Below are 22,008 nucleotides of genomic sequence, written 5' to 3'. Positions count from 1 at the left end.
GATACTGCCATTATCTTGCCTTTCTCCATTTTCAAAGTCTTCCCTTCAGTTAAAAAACCCTTTATGGGAGCTTGTTCATATTCACCATTGGCACCTCTTCTGGTTCCTGTTCTCTTCCAGAGCCCTGACAGTGTCACAATGAGAGGCTTCCCAAGATTCTGCCTGTCCTTTGCATGTTGTTTCAACATTGCCAGCATGAGTGGAATACATATTACGGCAATTACACACACTCTTCTTCAGACCTGCCTCCACCTCCCCCACAATAATTTGGCTTCTTTCTTCAATATGAGGACTTGTTACTGTTTAGAGCTTATCCATTTCAGTCTGCAGTAATTTATTTATGAAAGTATTGCTTCATTGGTTCTGACATAACTTTTATAATAGATTCCCACCCCCACCCCCCTGTGATGCTTCTCTGGCATTGTTCATGTTTTGAGATCATATTTTTATTTTTATGTTATGTTATTTTGATTTATTTTACAGGTAGATATACAGTTATAGATAATTGATTATAGATAATTGATTAGTAGCAATTTGCTGTTGAGGAAAAGGGAATATTAAAAATTATCCTTTTGAGCCATGACTTATGACCGATACTTTCAAATAAGCATTTTTATTTTCATTAGCATACTTTAGACACCAGTGTAAATGCAGTTTGAGTAGATCAGAGCTGTGCCTTTGTTGCAGAGCTAATAATTAGCATGTAGATTCTCCTAATGCTTTTGATAACAGGAGGAGCCTTTAAAGAAAAGAAAAGGTGTTTTCAAGGAAGGACAAAATATAGGTTAGTGTATTCAGGTCACAACACTGACAACTCAAATTGTTATCCAACAATTGCTGTAAGTATATGGCAGGCTATTAGATGTACCCTCCTAGATAGTGGTCTGTCCTATTTGTTTGTTCATTAAACAGTAATAAATATTCTGTTCATGTCATGCTAAATAAATTTTAGGAGGAAATCTATATCCATATGCCAGTCCCTAGGCCATTTCTCAGTCCTGATCCAAGCTCATAGCATCTCCTACTGGGTTTGAATTTCTTTCCAACTTACTCCAAATGGCAGAACTCCAGTGCATTTTTTCTTTTTCTTTTGTTTCATGGAGGTTCACACAGGACAGTATTTGACCTCCATATGGTATATTACAAATCCCACTTAACAATTTCATAAATGAAGTCTAGAAATCTGTGAAGCTGGCCAACTGAACTGAACTGAACTAAGCCTCTTACTGACTCAGTTCATGTGTAACAACTAACCATGGTTTGATGTCCTGGCCTGTTAACTTACTGTGGTTCCTACAAACCACAGTTTCCTGTATTCAGACAAAATAGGAAACTGCTGCTTAGAACAAACCAGGTATGGAAGATTTAATTCTTAAATGCAAAGGGAAGGGAGAGTATGCAAGCTTTAGTGAAGTAATCACTAATGAGCTCAATGGCAATACACCCAGAGAAGCATGTATAGGATTGCCTCCTTAACTGGAACTTAAATCTGTTGATAACAAAATGCTGAAATGCCAAACAGCTATTGGATATGGAAGATCAAGATAAAGTGTATTTAGCTTTGTAGTTCAGGCTTCAAGTGATTATTGTCTTATACATACTATCTAGGGGCTCGTTTACCCTGTCATATATGGATCTATGTTTAATATCAGACTGTCATTTTACAACATAAAGCTGACCTGTTGGTTAAGTGGCCTTAGATTGACATACTACGCAGCTGACTCCAAGATAGTGAAAACTTGACAAGAATCTAGGAGTACAGAATCTAGGAATTTGCCTGGAGCCTTGGGTCTGCACAAACTGTTGCCTCGGGTAAACAGGTACTGTTAACTATTTATTGCTTGCAGGCAGTTTTGTTATGTGTTAAGCAAGAGGTTATGAAACTTGGAAAGCTGACTCAAGTTACTTTGTAATAATCTTGCATCTATATTTGTAAGAAATGGATATTATTTCCTTAATCTTCCTGTTCATATTCTTCAAGATGAAACTCCCTGCATAAAGTTCATCCAAATTTCCCCATCATCACTTAAATACAGGGTGTTAATGGGTGTGGTGCATTGCTTTGAAATCATTTGCTGATTTTTTTGGGGGGGAGGTGTTTTATTCCAGCCCCATTATTAGAACATCAGAGCAGATTCACAGTGGGGCTGTGAATGCCAGTTAAAATATAACATCATGTATCCACAGTAGAAATGGAAGGGCCTGTCATTTTTGGTTCTCTCAGTTTCACATTTTCCTAATCTTAAATTCAGTTCTCCGCATTTCTTCAGGAATCTGCATTTTTTCTACATCTATCTATCTATCTATCTATCTATCTAAAAATCCTAATGAAAATCCATCTTCATTTTGGTGCAGATTTCTCCTAATAAACACATTTTTGTATGCAGTTTTTACAAACGTACACATCTTTTGCAAAGCAGTTACCCCCAATATAATGCATTTTTTAATATTATTTTTACGGATGTATTCAATTTTTATTCACACTTTGCCCTGATATATGTGTTTATGAAAACATTTTTGGTTGGTTGGAGAACCGCCTCAGGAAATTCAGAAAAGTGTGCATTTCAAACGATGGCTGTGCTTCAGTTCTGATACTGTTTGGGAAGGTGCATATTTGCTAGATTCACCTTTAGATGCAAACTGAATTGAATTCCTCCCCCATCCGTAATCCACAGGAGCTCTTTGCAGTCATCCCTGATCACTGTGGATGCCAGCTGGATCAATAGTCTTCCACTTAGAGAAATAACCTCTGTGGCTTCTTCAAGGGTGATCCCATGCCCTGCATCCTGAAGTCTGTCGGATCCTGCAGCTTGGAGCAATGGCACATTCATTTCATATGCACCCAAAGGAATATTTCTAAACGACTTCTGTTATTGGAGTGGAGTAGTTAGAAATCACACCTGCTACAGTGATACCAATAAAAATGTATTGACTCCTTCTTACTGTTTCAGCAGTTTGTTGTCTCGGACTCGTTGTTTTTGGATGTAATCTCCTTGGGACTTTCTTGTGATTAGAAGAATCATAATATTTATATAATTATTTATTTTTAATATTACTATAGAATTTTATAGGTGGGGCCTATAACCCCCCCCCCAAAAAAAAGAAAAGAAAAGAAAGTGGTATGGAGTTCTCCTGTTTAGGTTTCTAGTCAGCCAGCCATATCTCCTTCAGTTACACTTCATTCTGGTCCCCATTCCTCCATGGTTTTCCATTTCACCATCAGCACTCTCTGACCAATGAGCTTGGTTAGTTGACCTTGGGTTTTGAGTTTCTCCCTGCCCTTTGAGGTTCCCTGCCCCCTATCAAACATTATTTGTGCTTGTCTTGAGCATGCTCAGCCCGAGCAGGACAGCTGCCCCATAGTTTAATTCTTTATTGACAAAGTATGAACTTACAGTAGCTCCTGAGGTGCACTAAATGTGTGTGTGTGCGCACACACACACACTTTGGTGGCTAGGCAACTGATGCCCCTCCCCTGGCTTGCGCTCTGACCTGGGTGGGTGGAGCAATAGGTGGACACGCCTACACCCTCATCTGACGGTGTGAGTGCAAGCATCCTGCAACTTCTACATGCAAGTTGTCACTGTGCCTGCCTCTTCAAGCCCCTCCTGTTTCTAGGGGACAGTGGGGGAGAGGACAGAAAGGATCCTGCTGCCGCCTCCCTTCAGGCACCATCTCTCAGCTCCTGGTGCTATGTGTCCTTCCTGCAGCTCCAGCTCCTGTCCCATGTCCTGCACCTCCTCCCTTGTCTCTGACTGCTCAGACCCCTCCCAATCCTCCAGCCCTAGCTCCTGTCTCTTGGGAGGCACAGAACCCCTGCCATCTTCCAAGTCTTCTGAGTAATTTTCTGTCTTCTTCTGCATGGTTACCTAGACAATATTCAGAAATGGTGGCTGTGCTGCACTAGGTCTCTTCTTTCCTGAAGTTTATCTATTTGGCACTTTTCTGTCTCTCAGGAACATGTGCCAGGCATTGCTTGCTATGGAAGCATGTGCACATGTGCAGAAACAAAATTTCATTCTTAGTTGCTGTCAAAATGTCGCCCTCATTCTCTTCTGAGATTTCCAAGTAATTCCCTGTTTTCTTCTGCATGGTTACATAGGTGATATTTGGAAATGCCCAGTGGACCTCTTCCTTCCTAGACGATATATATTTGACCCCCTTCAGTCTCCCAGAAATATGATCCTGTGGAAGCAAGCACACTCATATGGAAACAAAATTTAACTCTCAAGTGCCGCTTTCTTTTGAGACTTCCAAATAATCCCCTGTCTCTTTCTGCATGGTTACATAGATAATACAGTGGTGCCTCGCAAGACGAAATTAATCCGTTCCGCGAGTCTCTTCGTCTTGCGGTTTTTTCGTCTTGCGAAGCACGGCTATTAGCGGCTTAGCGGCTATTAATGGCTTAGCGGCTTTAAGAAAAAGGAAACAAACTCGCAAGAACTCGCAAAACGTTTCGTCTTGCAAAGCAAGCCCATAGGGAAATTCGTCTTGTGGAACGACTCAAAAAATGGAAAACTCTTTCGTCTTGCGCGTTTTTCGTCTTGCGAGGCATTCGTCTTGCGAGGTACCACTGTATTTAGAAATGGTGGCCATTTCCCATTGGATCGCTTCTTTCCTAGAGTGTATATATTTGACCCTCTTCAGTCTCTCAGGAATATGTGCCATGTAGTCTTGTGGAAGCAAGTACACTTATACGGAAAACAAAATTTCACTCTCAATCGTCTGTTGGGAATTTCTGCAATCTTCCCAGGAGCTGCTTTGTCCTGTAGCACAGCAATATAGTGAAAACACAACAAAACACAATAGAAGGAAAGGGTTCTTTTGTTTTTGTTTTAACTGGGCTGGAGCACAAATCAGCTCATAGGTTTTGAATAAACCAGCTGTTTTCATTTCACTCCAAGATACATTTTCTGCTTACTTAAATATTACAACATTCCAGCCACAGTGGAGAGTTTCAAAGAACTGTTTCAGGAGTGCTTGTGGGCAACAGGGTTTTGAGGGTGGAGGTGGGGGGTATAAGACATCCAGTATATAATTGAGAATCTTTTCACAGTGCTGAATCACAGAAAGAGTTAAGCTCCCTTTTGAAAGAAGCGCTGTAAAGTAAATTAAACTGGCTCACAAAGGAAAGACGCCTAGAACAGGAGGAAACATGGAGGCTGAGGAGAAAGACACAGCCTTGTCACTGAGAACCAGGTGCCTTCTTTATAGGTGGGATCAGACACACCACCCCCAATGGAGCATGTGTGTGCATTGGGCCAAAGAGTTGCAAGGAGTGAGCTTGGCCCACATCATCTCTAGAAGCTTAGTGAGAGGAGCAGGTCAACTGGCGGGACATCTTTGTAGCTTCCATTCAGTTATGAACCTCTTACCTTGCTCTTATACCTGGGAATTGTGACTTCTGGGCTTGCTACTGAGTCTGTACCCCTATTAGTCTGAATAAGGATCTCTTTCTTCCTTACAAATAAAAGTCACTGTCATGTTTTTTTAGGAAGGGAGTGTGACATCCTGCAGGGTTTGCACAAAGCGTACATTGAGGTTACATTTTACTGAGCAATCATTTGTTGATTTGTATACAGTCTAAACCACTGAGCCTTGGGCTTGCCAATCGGAAGTTCGTCGGTTCGAATCCCCAGGAGGGGGTGAGCTCCCATTGCTCAGTCCCTGCTCCTGCCAACCTAGCAGCTCGAAAGCATGTCAAAGTGCAAGTAGATAAATAGGTACTGCTGAGGCGGGAAGGTAAATGGCGTTTCTGTGCGCTGCTCTGGTTTTGCCAGAAGCAGCTTAGTCATGCTGGCCACATAACTTGTAAAAACTGTCTGTGGACAAACATCGGCTCCCTCAGCCAGTACAGCAGATGAGCGCAGCAACCCCAGAGTTGTTTGAGACTGGACTTAACTGTCAGGGGTCCTTTACCTTTTTTAAAAAACAACAACAATGAGCTTTCATCCTGACTTGCTTGCTGGGTGTTTCTGCATCTTCCTGTTAATCATCTGTTAATCATACCACACTTTTCAGTGTATTTTCCTGTCACCTTCCTAACAGCAAAAAAAGTAAGGTTTTTAAATTTATTTTTTTAAAAAAGGTGTGTGTGTGTGTGTGTGAGAGAGAGAGAGAGAGAGATAGGGCGATAGAGCACTTTAATCCACTTTAAATGCACAAACCTAACTTTCCACCATGTGGTGGAATCCCCCCTGAAAAATATTGATGGTCTGGAGGTGACCCAGGCTACTTTCTCTCCAGCTCAGTGCCTCCATCTGTAAAATAGGGTTAATAGTACTGAACTACCTTTTAAGGGAATTAAACAAAAATCCGAATGAATTAGTGCTGCATTTATTTCGCTAATCTTGACTTTCACACAAAGAATGTTTATAGTCAGAGCAAAAGAGCATTTCTGGAGTCTTGTTTCTTTAAGACACAGTACACCGTCCTTTCAGAATGCAAATATTCGGTGGATTTAATAGTTTGCAGTTCGAGTCCGCCGTTTGCTTTGTAACCTGCCACTCGCCGTGACAAAGATAATCGTATTTGGCAGCCTTCTCTTGCTTGAGCCAGGCAAATTGAATTAATATACTGCAGAGATTAAATGTTTTAGCAATTGCTGTTGCTTGCAGAATTGGGAGAGGGAGAGCAAGCGGGTTTTGGAGCACAAGGAGCTTACTTCCTGTCCTGCCATATGGTGCTCTCCCTGAGAGAGAAGGTTTGATCTTTGGCTTCTCACCACATCAAATTGATTACTAAGAAGAAGTGGGGTGGGGACTGCAAGCATGCTAAGTGCTGTTTCATTCCAGGCTCCTTTGCAACTGCTAGTCATTGTCTTAGCAGGGCAGCTCATTAAACCTGTGTGCAGAACGGCTCCCGAAGAACTTGCCCTTTGCAGCCTCTTTCAGTGTCGCTCATGAAGTTGTGTGTTGCTTTGAATTAATGGGCCTGTAACTCAACTTGCATCTCTCTTACAAACTCATTGGTTAATAGAAGCAGAGCTCAGGTGTTTTCTGCCCACTGCTAAGAACTGAAAAAGAAAGGGGCGGTTGTTTTGGAAACGACAGTCTGATTAGGTTATTCCAGAGGGGTAACCATGTTAGTCAGTTGCAGAAAAAACAACAGAGTATTGTGTGGTGCCTTTATTCTGGCAGAGCTCATTTTGTCAGATGCATGAAATCACCCTTTGGCAGAGGGTGGCCTCCAACTCAGTTTTTACTCAGAGTAGACCACCGATTTAAATTATTGGCCATGACTTAATAATATTTATGGATTTCAGTAAGTCTACATACCCTCCAACATTTCTCCAATGAAAATAGGGGCATCATATTCAATGATGATGATTTTGTTATAGTTCTATGTGATAGTTGTTATGTTAAACTTTTCAATCTCTTTTGTGATGAGATTGTGTACTGTATGCTTTTTTATTTTTGGTTTATTGACTGTAATGAATTCATAGAATCAATTGATCTTTGGAAAGAGATAGCCTGGCCACAGTGTTGCTTGCTTTGGTCCTCCAGTTGGATTGCTGCAGTGGGTCATTCATGGCACTGCCCTTGGAGACAAACTGGAAGCTTCAGTTGGGGAAGAATGCAGGGGTCATAGTTATGACTGGAACTGCCAGGTTTATTATACCTGGTACACCAATTTTATAATTGGTGTATCAGGAGGTTTTTTAATGTTTGACATTTTGCTATGTTTTTGTATGCACTGTAAGCCGCCCATAGTGGCTGGGGAAACCTAGCCTGATGGGCAGGGTATAAATATTATTATTATTATTATTATTATAGCTCTGCACCAATGCAAAGTGTCCATCATTACCTTTAAAGCCATAGATAGTTTGGGATGTAGATTCAAGAAGGAGCATTTCTTCCCATTGCAATGGGCCCATAACTTCTACTGAGATCTCCTGAGTGCTTCCATTAATAGAGGTGCTGTATTCAGGAACAAGGGAGAGAGCTTTCTTAGTAGTTAGTGGCACCTCAGTTATGGAATGCCCTCCCTTAACAGTCTCACATGATACCTGCGAAACATTTTGGCCCCAGGCAAAAACATTTGCATTTACCCAGGCATTCTAATATGTTGTAAATCCTACTTTCATTTTCAAGGATTTTGTCTGCTCTATTATTTATATCGTGATATAAATTGGTTGTATGCTGCCCTTAAATCCAAATAGTATAGACATGTTTTAAATAAATGAAACAGGTGCTTTTTATTCTCCTTAATAGTGGTTGGCAGGAGATACCTTTCCTACTTATGAAGTAGTAATTAAATGCCTACTTGCTGCCACTAAGCTATGTCTTGCCTAGTTATGGAGGTTATCTAAGGTCCCTACTCTCTCTGTCAGCTATGGGACTTTGCAATTATGAGTAAATTAACTGAACAGAGCCTAGTAGCAGGAGGACAAATCAACAACAACCCTGCTTCCTTGAAAATTTGTTACTTTGGTTTCATATACTGTACAGTACTAATATAAACAAGCAGACATTTCTCAAGCCACAAACTGATATATTGCAGTTATGGTCCTTTAATATGTGACAGCTTTTTCAAAAATGTATGTTACGGAATGTTGGAATAGGGTAGGGGAGGAAATGTTTTGTGCAGTGCCAACAATCTAGAAAGACCTAATGACCCACCCATTTAGTAGAGATCTCCTTCATCTCTGCTTGCTATATTTTGATTGTGCAATGGTTTTTTTTTTAAAATAAAAAAACCAGATCACTTAGAATCATAGAGTTGGAAGGGATCCTGAGGATCATCTAGTCCAACCCCCTACAATGCAGGAATGTGCAGCTGCCCCATCTGGGGATCAAACCTGCAACCTTGGTATTATCAGCACCATGTTTTAGCCAGCTGAGCTATCCAAGCTTAAAAGGCTTATTAACAGGTTATTGGTGATGATTGAGACATGGAGCCTCCATGTTCATGGGCAGCATATCCCGGGTGATCAGATGCTGGGATGAAAGAACAAGCGATGGATAATTCAATGTCCTGGTTGTCTGCTTCCCAGAAACATCTGCTGTTCCTGTGTGTGTGTGTGTGTGTGTGTGTGTGGATAGTGAGTCTTAAAATGGACCCTATTCATTTCATGTAAAACAGAAATAAAATAAGCAGGTGAGTACAGGGCTCCTGCACCTTTAATAATAAACTGCACCTGGTGAAATTTCATATTCTACACAACTATTAAAGGTGCAAGAGCCCTGTCATCTTTTCCAACCTGAACAGAAATTAACCCCAGGAAACAGGATGCTCTACAAAAACAAGCAAACAAATCCCCCTCTAGGATGCTTCGATTAAACTGCAGAATCAGCAAGAATTCTCCAACAACTTGCTCCTTATCAACCCAAATTCCTGCCTAAAATAACCCATAGCCCAGCCCGTTATGTATAGCTATTTAAGATCAGGGAGGCTCCTGTAGAAGGACTAATCCCACTTGCAGTAACTGTGTCAGGGAAGTCAAAGAATGCCTTGTACAATCAGCATCCTGCTGAGGATTTCTTGTCTCTGTGGGTGAATCATCTGGCGATAAGGTGAAGAAATCACATGCCTGGATGGGTTATAAAACAGCAGTTCCACGTGGCTGGTGAGATGTTCTGTCAGGCTTATGAGATTTTGGAACTTAGTCCATTGGCAGGCTGCCTTCAGCAGTATAGACAGGGCATGTGGGAGCAATGCTCTCCTGCTATACACGAATGTCTGCTGCAATCATTATCTAGTATAACCATCAGGTGTCAGTCACAAATCCACACACCCCTTGCTCCTGCAGAGCCACTCTACATTTGAAAACTAGAGGAGACACACCAAGTGGTCATTTAAGCAATGCGCTTCCATTTAACACTTCTGTGTTGATAACCCAGTTGTTGAGAGTGTTTTTTAAAAAAACAAACATATCACATGATCATCTGCTGAGTTGTCCAGAGCTTGTTTAAAAAAGATCTATCTGTAAATACAGAGATTGATACAGAAATTTTCATGGTGTTTTAACCAGTAGTACAGTAGCAAATTTAGAAGTGCAGTGTCAGGGCTGGTTCAGCACAGAAATTCAAAAGTGAGCAGTAAGGTTGATTCTTTATTCAGAGACACAAACACAGCAGAGAACTTGGTGGGCAGAACTAGCCCAATGAAGCAGTTGCCAGAACTGTGGATCTGAGCCTCCAACTTCCTCCTAAATCTTCTCCCCAGTGAGCTGCCTTCCCAATACAGTGGTACCTCGGGTTACATACGCTTCAGGTTACAGACTCCGCTAACCCAGAAATAGTACCTCGGGTTAAGAACTTTTCTTCAGGATGAGAACAGAAATCGTGTGGGGCCAGTGCGGCAGCAGCAGGAGGCCCCATTAGCTAAAGTGGTGTCTCAGGTTAAGAACAGTTTCAGGTTAAGAACGGACCTCCAGAACGAATTAAGTTCTTAACCCGAGGTACCACTGTAGTAGCAAACTCCTTCATGGAGGGGCTGTCTGTGCCTTTTCTTCTGCTACATGCAATGTTCTCCTCTTTCTTCAGGACAGAGGAGGAGGGGAGGGGGAAACTGTGGAAGTGGCAGATTGCTGGGGATCTGTTGCTGCCTCAGCTTCTTCCTCCTCCTCAGCTGTCTCACTCTCAATTAAACCTAGTGCTTGCTCAGCCTCCAGCCTGTCTGCCCCCTTTCTTCCTCTGACTTGGCTTCTGAATCCCACCACCATTCTCCTGACTTGGAGCCTTCCCACTCTGATGTTTCCCTGGGGGGTGGGTTCCCTGGCTGTAGCCTCCCACCATTCCCCCTCGTCTAGCCAGTCCCTGATACGCAAGATCCATTCATACAAATCACAGCCACACCCCTCTCACTGCTATGCTTCCTTATAAGACTTTATAACCCACTAAGATTATACAGTAATCTTATAATTATACAATAAGAGCAATTAAGGATGCATGTGCTACTATATTTTGTGCGTGTGCATAGGCAAATGATTTGGAGAGCTCCAGTCTCTTCTTTCAGAGCAAATGACATTTTCCTTGAAGTTCCATCTTACATAACAGAACTTGGAACACCCTTTGTTTTCAGTGTTCCCAAATGCTTAGCTTTGGAGCATCCAGAACAACAACTGCATGATGTTTTTCCCATGTGCCTTCTCAAGAGTGGCTCAAGGAGCTGTTGGAAACACGCCTGGGAAGGCCCCCAACTTTCCAAGTCTTCGGGGCGTCTCTCCAGTGGTCCTCCCTGGCTGTAAATCTCCCTCAGCCCAGAGAGACCGGTGATAAGTGACCCCTCTCTTCTGAGAGGAGCACACTCGTCTTCTGGCGTATCATTGCAGAAGAAAAACTCAATCAGTAGCTCTAAAACTACTTTATTTGCAGTCTATATACAAAGACTCCATCAGCACATCTGTGCTCTTTCAGCATCAGTACAGAACAGCAACACTTTCAGAAGTGAAACTAACTTCCAACAGTCCTCAGACTTCATGCTCACTCAGACACTCACATGATGTACACAAAACATAGCACAACAGTACCACTTGCTGGAGCAGCTCGGATAGATAAAAATCCTAACAGGAGCCAGTCCTCAGTGGCTGACTCACCTTTCACTCTGATTGGCTTGAATCAGCACAAAGGGGGAGACGGCTCCTTCTCAGTGACTGGAAAGATCCACTTTCATGCTGACTGGGTGGTTCTAGGGTGCTAGAGACAGGGACCTTGCTGAGTCTTTGATCCCCTTTGACGACTGGGCCACCACACCTCTGGTTTTAACAAAAGAAAGACTGTGTTTGGAAGAAGTGGTCTACTTTCATTATTTCTGGTGCTTGCAGCAGATTATTGGGGTTAAAAGAATAGAAAATGAGTTGAAAGAAAAACCTAAAATGGCAATTCACAGGACATATCTTGGATATGCTTACTTGGAAGTTATTTCCACTGTGTCCAGTGGAACCAGCCTGAGATGTTTTGCTGCTGTAGGCAAAATGCCCTGATGCCACACCCCACAGAACCTGCCAGTGCAACTACACAGGTGCCTTTGGCTGTGCCACACTGCTGCCGTAATGCAGTGACAAGGGTGCAGTGGTGCGAGTGAAGCCTGGGGGGTGGGGTGGGGAGGTTGGCAGCAGCTCAGTGGCTGGGGTGGGGAGAAGGTAGGGCAAGGGTCGGATCTACTACCTGAGGCAAATGGCTTCACCTTGTCTTATTGATGAATGGCGCTCACCCTCTGATAAGTTTTAAGGTTGCTGCTTAGTGATGCAGTTCCTAAGCTGCAATCTTACATACAATTATTATTTTAATAGAATTTTAGCTTGCCGAGTGTATACTCTCTTATGGAGAGTAAGCCCTTTTGAAATTACAGGGACTTCTCAATAAACATGCATTATTATTAATAATATCATCATCATTATCATTGCGTAGGATTGCACTGCTACCATGTCGATGTGTTATCATGCATATAGTGCTGGACTAGAAATCCTTACTTGGCTTTGCTGTGCAGCTTCCTGGAATCTGTTGAGCAAGTAATTAGCATTTAGACTAACCTACCTGTAGTGCACATAAAATGGGATCACCCCAGGGATGCTATTGTGAGCTCCCTGGAGCAAAGGTGGCATGCAAATGAGATAGACAAATAAAATAACATACATCCCTGGCTTACTTATTCGAGGTCAGGTAGTGGGGATGTAAGAACATAAGAAGAGCCTGCTGGATGAGGCCAATGGCCCATCTTAGTCCTGCATTCTGTTCTCCTGATTGCCAACCACATGCCTGTGTGAAACGTGCAAGCAGGGCCTGAAGGCAAGAGCACTTTCCCCTCCTGTGGTTTCCAGCAACTCGTATTCAGAAGCATTACTACCTTTGACCATGGAAGCAAAGCGTAGTCATCACAGCTAGCAACCATTGGTTGTCTTATCCTTCATGAATTTGTCTAATCCTCTTTTAAAGGTGCTGGTTATCACTGCCTTATGTGGAAGCAAGACCCATAGTTTGACTATGTGCTGCATGAAGAAGTACGTCCTTCAAAATTCAGCTTCATTAGATATCCAAAAGTTCTAGTGTTATGAAAGAGAGAGAAATAAAACTTTTCTCTATCCACTTTCTCCATGCCTTGCATAATTTTATAAATTTTTATTGTGTCACCCTTTACTCACCTCTCAGGACCCGGAGTCAGGAGTAAGTCAGCAAGAAACTTCACTGACCTGGTGTCAGTGAAGTTAACTCTAGATTCAAAGAAACCGAAACAGTGCTGGCCTGGTGATCACAGTAACTCTTCCCAGTGGGTCCCTGCTTTCCCACCACTCCCTCAGGCACTTCCCTCAATTCCTTCCCCAGCATCCTAAGGCTCCATTGTCTCATCTCTCTCTGCTCTGCCCTCTTCATTCCATGTTCTGGGAGACCAGAAGAGGAGCAGAGCTGGCCACAGCAGGAGGGGGGGGGGACTCCCTGAGGCACGTCCACCACATGTGATAAAAGGTTCCTTCTTTTTCTTTACATTTCCAGCATTTATTATTATGTCTGATACATTTTTGCTAACTTCACTGGTGTTAAATACCACCTGTACATCATTTTCATCAGATTTTCTCTTAATACATTACAAGCTGTAAACTGGATTCCTTTTTTCCACAATTTCTCCCAATCCTCCATCAAGATATTGTGCCCCACATCCCTGGCCCATTCAATCATTATAAATTTCACTTGTTCATCTTTCGTATGCCATTCCAGCAATAAATTATACATCTTAGATAGGGTTTTTTGTTTTTTTTTTGTATCTAGTAATTCCGTTTCCAATTTGGATTTCTCTATTTGAAAACCAATTTTCCTATCCATTTTAACTCTACAATGTTCTCTTTGAGGTGAGACAACCAGAAATGTACACAGTATTCCAAATGCAGTTGCGCCATAGATTTGTATATTGGCGTTATGATTCTTATTATGGCAGTTTTATTTTCAGTTCCTTTCCCAATGATCCCTAGAATGGATCTTGCCCTTTTTACACCTGCCACACTGGGCTGACATCTCTTGACCCCCGCCTGCCATCTTGAATGCAGCTTCTGGCTTGATGGAGAGACCCTACCATACTTCCTCACCAAGGCCCAGAGGCCACAATGAGTTTGGATGAAAGGAAGCAGTGCCAAGATTGGAAAAGGGGATGGTTTAGTTCCGAATCAAGTGTCCCTGAATCCAAAATCATTAACGGTCCACAAAGTACACAGAGAAATATTGCAGACTTCCAGATGCACCACCAGTGTCATGGTGTAACTTCCAGTCAATTAATACCATCACAACGCAGCTGCATAGGTTTGGGTTTTTGAAGGTTTCTAATGAAAGACTGGGAGGAGCTGGGAGTAATTTAATTAAACTGGCTATAATGGACACATGTTCATTTTTCTTCTCCCTTACATTTTAGGTGCATAAACATTGTCCTGTCGTTTGGTACCAGCTTTGCCAAGCAACACAGTGGGAATTTAGTTGGTTAATCATAAATGGGGACGTATGCTGCCTTTTGTACTGAGGTCTGGGAGAGAATGATAAATCCCGAGGAGCAGCAGCGCAGGGGGCAGCTGTATAGGAGGATAATGCACTGCCTGATGCAAGTGATTTGAGCGAGCTGCTTGATTTAGTAACATCCGGTTTACATAATGTGGAGCGATTCTGGCCTCTCGAAAAATTGACAACAACCACTGAAGATTACCGCACGCCAGCAGCCGTTTTGTGGATTATCTGCTTCAACGTCCCAGAAGATTAATAATGTCACTTTCATCCCAGTGTCAATATGCACCATCTCCTGATGAACATGGTGCCAGAAATGCTGCCAATCTCCCTTTCCCTATTTCCCCTCATCTCTGCTGCTCAAAACAAACACACTTGCCCTCCCACACCCCTTGTATATGGCTCTTCCAAGCACAGAAGGAGAGAAGTGAGGGAACTAGTCTGAGAATTAAGTGTTGCCTGTTTGTGACTTTCTCCACCCTTTCATTAGGAGTTGGTGAGTGTCATTTCAGAGGTGACATCATAAATCACCTTTCTTGTCTCCTGAATTCTTCACTGCCCTCCTCTTTTAACATAGCACAGTATTTGGGGCTGTCTTTGAAAATGTTCTGGAAATTTAAGTTGCTTAGGAACTAAATATCTCGAACTGAGCAATATAAGCACATTGGATCAGTGCGTTGCCATCTTCACTGGTTCTCCATTGCTGGGCCCTACTCATGGTTTTGAACTTTAAGATCCTTCACAGCTTGGGACCAGCTTGGGGTGAGGGTGCTCTAAAAGAGAACTGCCTCTCTCCGCAGATGTCTGCCTGGACCTTGAAACTTGGTTAAGACCCACCATAATGCAGGGCACACTCAATTGCAATTATTGGCTGGAGCTTTCGTTGCACCTTTAAGCAGATAGAGACATATGGCCCTATTGAGAAATGGCAAAAATCCAGCAACAGTCAGGTTGTGACCAATGATGGTCAGCTCACCCTAAGGCTGCACTACTTTGGGATGCAAAATGCGGTTTCATATGATATATATGTTTTGCATGTGCTTCCTTTGTCCCACAGCCCCCACTTGTAGGTAACATTCTCAAATTATTTTCTGGGCCACTCTTTGTATTGTCAGCTAGTTGCTAGCAAGAATTCTGCATAGCGTTGTCTGATCAGAATTTCAAATATAAAAAGAAGCAGTTAGCACATCATTTCTATGGAATTGCAGCAGAGCCTAATATATTCTTTTCTGTAATAAGCATGTCTTCAATGGTCCATGTGGTTCTGGAGAAAGAACATGCATGTGCATATTCTGGGCTAAAAATATGGATTCTGCAACTGATATGAATCATACACTGAGCTTAATTTATTATACTTCACTTTTACTGCTTTGCTTAATTAATTCTGTGTCGGCCATTCTTGGTGGCGGGGGTGGGGGAGGGGGTAACTATGCTTTGGAATACAGTACTGACTCCCCAACCACTTCAGATCTTATTCAGCCTCTCCCCGCCCCAGCTTCTCAGATTTCAGCAGTGATGGAGGCTAGGAACTTGTGAGATTTTTTAAAACGAATGTTGAGATTCCCAGGTAAGCTGAAATATGCACTCTGCTAGACTCACAACATTAGGGTTGCCATATTTCAAACAGTGAAAATCCAGATAGAAAAGTTGTTGTAAATTAAGGTGACTCTTCATATAAGAATTGCTAGGCAACTCTGGTTTGATAGCAATGATGAAATATATTGCAGAACACAAAAGCAGCAATAAGCACTCTGTTTCTGTTATATGCCCAATTCTTGCACTCCTTCCCCCTCTCCTTCTTGCTTTATTGGCCGCTGGATTATTTGCATTTGTCTTGAATATTCGCAGAGAGGTTTGTAAAAATACAGCTTTGTCTTTGGGACTTCAGAAAAGATTGGCACATTATTATTCTTTTATTCTGTGATGATGTTGCGCCATTTGGTGCCCATGGGCATGAAAAGTGCAACTGGGAAGGTTTCTATCTGTATCAAAGCAACATTTTATGTGCTACTCCCAATTGATTGCCTATTGAATTTTGAAGTGATTTATCGGCTATGCTCCTGAACATATTATGAATAATTCAGTCCTTTAATGCAGTTTGCAGCATTAACACAACTTTATTTAGTTCCTTTTGGCTGGGTTTTCAGAAGTTCCTGCTGTTTTTAAAGGAGCCAGGCTTGGGACTTAAAAAAAACAAAACAAATCTGATTTGCAGTACTTGGCAACACACTCTGAAAAGCAGGTTTGTTGCCCTTCTGCTGTTACAGGTGCACCATAAATTTAAAATGCAATGGGCCTCTCCCTCCCCCCCCCAAAAAAAATATTTGCACGTTCACATCATTATCGCAAACAGACCAAGATTTTAACCACAATATGAATTGGGTTTGAAAATCATGGTTAAAATTTAAGGGGCCAATTTGTAATGTGAAAAAGGAAACTATCCACTGCAAAAGAATACAAATATTTGCATAAAATTTTCATGTGCTGGTTTATGTGTCTAGATGCATATTTATCAATAATTACCTTAATTTAAATAGAAATAAAATTTATCTCACCATAGCGGGGAAGACTTTGGTTAGCTGACTCCTGTGCCTGCTCTGTTGCCTCCAGATTGCCTCTGTTTTGTGGGAGGGATTCAGTCGCATTCCAGAAATTTAGGTTGGGGCAATTAAAGTGGATCAAAGCGCTCTGCACAGCAAATTCTCGAAGAACTGACCACATGCTTTTGACTGTAGGGACAGCGTAGACCCAAATGAACATGATGGGATAGGGGAAAGAGAAGGTAGCTCACACTTAGAGACATGTCCTTGAGAGACGGAGAGCGGCAGGAAACCCATGTTATTTGGATTGTTCATCATGAGAGCTCCCATCTCAAACTTGGGTCCCCACCTGTTGTGGGACTACAGCTCCCATCATCCCAAGCTAGCAGGACCAGTGGTCAGGGATGATGGGAGTTGCAGTCCAACAACAGCAGTAGGGACTCTACTGCTGTAGAGCAAGGATGGGGATCCTCCTGGGCCCAAAATGCAGCCCCTCAGGCCTCTCTGTCTGCGCCCCAAGACACACCCTCACCAGCTCTACTCCTAGCACTTCTCAAGGACTTTGGCCTGGCTGGAATGCATCCTTGAATGCTGGTCATGCCTCTTGTTTGCCTGAATGGAGGACTGTGGGTGTCCAAGCACCTAAATTTTGCATGAATGGGATGTGGCCAATGGTACAAAGATGAGAGACACATCCTTTGCCCCACACTGGCATGTGGCTCTCAGCTGATTCCCCTTCATAGAATCATAGAGTTGTGGAGCTGGAAGGGACTACAAGGGGCATATAGTCCATCTCCCTGCAATGCATGAATATTCTGCCCAACAATGGGGCTCTACCAACTGAGCTGGAATGCTCAGTGTGGATTATTTTTTTTAAAGGTTCCACATTCATGCTGTAGGGTGACCATAGGAGACAGTCTAAAAAGAGCTACGGGGAAAAGGCTGTAGCTCAGTGATAGCACTTCTGCCTTGCATGCAAAAGGTCCCAGGTTCAATCCCCTGTAGGTCATGGAGAGCCTCCTGCCTGAAACCCTGGAGAGATGCTGTCAATCTGTGTAGACACTGCTGAGCTATATGAGCCAATCATCTGACTCAGCTTCCTGGCAGCTTCCTGTGTTCCCAAGAGCTGCTCGTGCTTCTGATTCAGCTCTGTTGAACCAAATACAAGCATTTTTCAGAGTAAAATGGGGGCACATCCAAAACATCCTTTTGCGGCCACTCAAAAATCCTGGGGAATGTGGTAGGAACCCCTGGCCTTCAGTCACTTAGAAGCTGCAATAATAATAATAATAAAAGCAAGCTTTCACTTTAGCCTTGCAAATCAGCCTACAGAAGTTACTATCGCACAAATTGTGTATTGGGTATTGTCCGATATGGTGTTGATGGAAAGGAGATCAAGCACTATGTGTGTGCCTAAATCTGCTTGGTGTAAGGGATTCCCTGCAGTCCTGTTGCCTCTCATGTGTGCGTTGGCTTAGATATGCTCTCTGCATGCAGATTATTCCGTTGTGTATTGAGGCCAAAATCTCTATTTCAGGAAAATTAATTGGATTGAGATTTATTTATTTGAGGTTTAATATTTGTTCCCCAGAGACGGAATGAAAGTGTTGCCGTCTGCAGTGTACTCAGCTAATCCTAGCCTTTCCTGAATGTTAAGCTTTCTTTATGGCGTCAGTGCTGTTGCCATACAGAATCATAGAACTGTAGAGTTGGAAAGGACTCTGGGGGTTTTCTGCTCCAACCCCTGCAATACAGCCTCCTCAACTGAAGCCTCCTCAACTGAAGCATCCATGGCAAATGGCCATCCAACCTCTGCTTTAAAACCTCCAGTGAAGGAGAAACTACCCCTCCTGAGGGACTCTGTTCCACTGTCAAACAGCTCTTTTATCAGAAAGTTATTCCTGATGTTTAACTGGAATCTCCTTTCTTGTAACTTGAAGCCATTGCTTTGTGTCCGACCCTCCAGAGCAGGAGAAAACAAGCTTGCTCCATCTCCCAAGTGACAGCCCTAGAGATATTGGAAGGTGGCTATCATCTCTCCTCTCAGTCTCCTCTTTTCCAGGGTAAACAGATCCAACCCCATCAAGTTCCTCATAAGGCTTGGTTTCCAGACCCTTGATCATCTTGGTCGCCTTCCTCTGCACACGTTCAGCTTGTCATACCCTTCTTAAATATTTATAAAGACATTGAACAGCAACAGGGCCCAGGACAGAACCCTGAAGCACTCCACTTGTCACTTTTTCCCAAGATGATGATGAGCCACATCATTTGCATATAATGCTACTCCTCCCCTCTTGTGTTTGTTCGTTTTTGACTCCCTAATTTAATCTTTCCTGTTCTCTTTTTCTTTCTTTCTTTCAGCGATTCATGAATTTCCTGATGATCTATTCACAAATAAGGAAAGGCAGCAAGGAGCAGTATTGCTACATATTCTTGGTGTAAGTATACCTAACTTTTCTCATATAGGTTGCTGTTATTGTGCAGATGGTTAGCTTAAGCGCGACACTGATTTATTTCTTAACTCGGGTTGGACGTTGTTGGACTATGACCCCAATGATCCCTAACCATTGTCTGTGCTAGCTGGGGCTGGTGGAAGTTGGAGTCCAAAAACATTGCGGGGGGAGGGGACACACTGATTCCCACCCATGGCCTTAATTTATATATGCCTTCCATTTATAGCCAACCTCATCCTGAAGGGCTCGAGAGAGTAAGTTCTTTAATGGAGCTCTGCTTTCAGTTGACAGACTTCCTGGAGACTATGAAAAGCCACACAGCCAGTCAAAACAGAAAATACTTGCTTAGATGGACAAACTGTCTGACCTGATACGATGCAGTAGGAGTGTCCACAGAGCCTCAGCTCCTAAAAAAGCTCAGGGCAGAATCTCACATGACACTTAATATGGGCTAGTGGTTGACAGAAATGCTGTAGGATATCTCTTCACCCTGTATCATTGGCTTCTGCTGGTAAGGGCAGGGAAATTCAGTGTGATGATGCCAGGACACTCACAAGTTTTGCTGCATGTTAGGAAAGCTGAAGGGAATAACTTAAGACTTGCCTGCTATTTCTAGCAGCCTCATAATGCGCAGTTGTGTCCTGTTTTATTTGCCTTTTAACTTTGGTTATCCTGATGCAAAACATGGAGAGTTCTCCTTTACATCCTCCTTGTGCTTCAGGACCAAATTACATGTTGAATGCGAATGCATGTAACAGAGGTCTGATGGAGATTATTATTATTGTAAAAGCTGATTGGGAGCAAGGATGCAGGGCTGAGCACATAACCCTTTCACTTCTCCTCATGTAGTTTTAAATGTATTTTGCAAGCATTCATAGAATCATAGAATTGCAGAGTTGGAAATGAACCCCCCCCCCGGGTCATCTTGTCCCTGCAATGCTGTCCCTGGGTGGGCTTGAACCACCAACCTTCTGATTAACAGCCATGTGCACTGACCCCCAATTCATAACATTCATTGTAGTTTAGCCCTCAGAAAAAAGAATAAAGTATATTTCCAGGAAAACCTGTTACAATTGTGGTGCAACGTTTTCTTAGTTTTTAAAAGAAAACCTTCAGTGTCCCCTGCAGCTGTTGATTATTGTGAAATATAGATCCTATATTGTTATATATAGATTTCATTGAGGTAGACTACAGGGAGCAGCAAGACAAAATAAACAAAACACCAAGTGGCAACTTTAGGGAGATGTGGCTGTTTCTTTTTGGTGCATTGCAAACTTTCTAGAAAGAAGACCATTGGGCATAACCCAGTTTTCTTCATCTAGGATTGTTTTCTTCATCTAGGATTGGTAAATGGATCCTTCCAAGCAACCAAGTACACATGCAGCCTGATCATATGCACATTGGTCAGAAATAAGCCAAATTTTGTCCAGTGAGACTTTCTCCTAGATCAGCCTGCGCAGAATTGGCAACTTTAAGGTGGTTTGTATGCAGCAATGCAACACAGAGCTCTTGAACATGCAAGCCTGCTCACAGACTTCACAGGAAGATGCACAGTAGGTGCATTTTCCAGGCTGTGAGATGGTTTGCACTAAGAAGGGGAAAGAGACCTATGGCGCTTCTTAAAACAAGAAGACCAGCCCCAAGCTTTGTGTGTATACTGACACACACACAGCACTGTGGCTCCCCATTCTGGATCCCCATTCCTGTCAATGGAAGAGACAGTAATGAGCAAGTGGAACCTTCTCTCTGTAGCACTGAATAATGAAGATCTTGCAGGTGGGGGGGGGGAGGTCTTGCTTTGGAGTCTCCATGCCTGCAAAACACCCATGTATTCAATTGACTGTGTGTAGTTCAGGGAAGGGACTTACCTATTTTATTTATTGTTTAGCATCTAACATACAGTTCAGGTGCAATTTCTGTTCATTGGACACACCTTCCGTCAGAAGGGGGCGATTTTTGTTGATTCTCCTCCCCTCTGCAGCTTCTTGTGGCCCCCCAAAATCTAATGTTAGAAGACCTTCTAAAACAGTTTGCTGGGAGGGGGGTGGATTCTGCGGGGGGTGAAGCAGTATGAGCAGAAATCACCTTCCTTCTCCCTTCCACCAGCCTTTAATGGACTGAAAAAGGAAGGACTCCTTCTGTTCACAGAAAGCACAGTTAGGGTCCAGGTCTATAAGATGGCAGCAAGTTACAAACCCATTTCCATTTTGGATTTCAGGAAGTAGTAATTGCTTGCCTATGATAAAACCTCCTCTTTTCTCTTCAGCAGTTCTACAAATTTCTGAACTAATTCAATTCAGTATCCATAATCAGGCTCGGTTATATTTACATTTCTGCTTTAAAGTCACCTCTTCAGTGGTTTCACATTTTAAATGCAAATTGTTCTTTTCAATTGTACTGTTTTAAAGAATAAATCTGAATTTCATGTTTGTATTTTGAGGAATCGGATGATTCAAATAGCCTCTGGCTAAATTGCTATTTTAATAATAAAAGAGATTAGAGGTCTGTCTTGGTGAGGAGAACTGAGAGAGTGTTTTGGCACCCCGTATTGCTGCTGTGACTAGCAGAGGGAGGTATGGGACCAGGGGTTGA

The 22,008-nt window shown here is 42.7% G+C and overlaps 1 protein-coding gene and 1 long non-coding RNA gene across 8 annotated transcripts in view; both read left to right on the top strand.

The window, feature by feature from the left end:
• SLC24A4 (solute carrier family 24 member 4) overlaps positions 1-22,008 on the top strand; it is a 104,468-nt gene that overhangs the window by 51,553 nt on the left and 30,907 nt on the right. For both annotated transcript variants that reach the window (XM_081861551.1, XM_081861552.1), the window contains exon 3: positions 19,325-19,401. In XM_081861551.1, the coding sequence (XP_081717677.1) occupies positions 19,325-19,401 (77 nt within the window). The remainder of the gene's footprint in view (positions 1-19,324; positions 19,402-22,008) is intronic.
• Positions 157-2,939, top strand: LOC309344824. 6 transcript variants are annotated; one of them, XR_014157893.1, is made up of 3 exons: positions 157-483; positions 1,609-1,820; positions 2,676-2,939. It is a non-coding gene; the product is annotated as an uncharacterized lncRNA (long non-coding RNA). The 6 variants fall into 6 exon arrangements; XR_014157894.1 differs by lacking the exon at positions 157-483 and adding an exon at positions 493-784; XR_014157895.1 differs by lacking the exon at positions 157-483 and adding an exon at positions 493-839 and having other exon boundaries at positions 1,675-1,820.

The sequence above is a fragment of the Podarcis erhardii genome (genome assembly GCF_964252035.2).
Source record: "Podarcis erhardii genome assembly, chromosome: 1".
Taxonomy (NCBI): domain Eukaryota; kingdom Metazoa; phylum Chordata; class Lepidosauria; order Squamata; family Lacertidae; genus Podarcis; species Podarcis erhardii.
The sequence above is the reverse complement of the archived record's forward strand: the minus strand, read 5'-3'. Positions and strand labels throughout refer to the sequence as shown.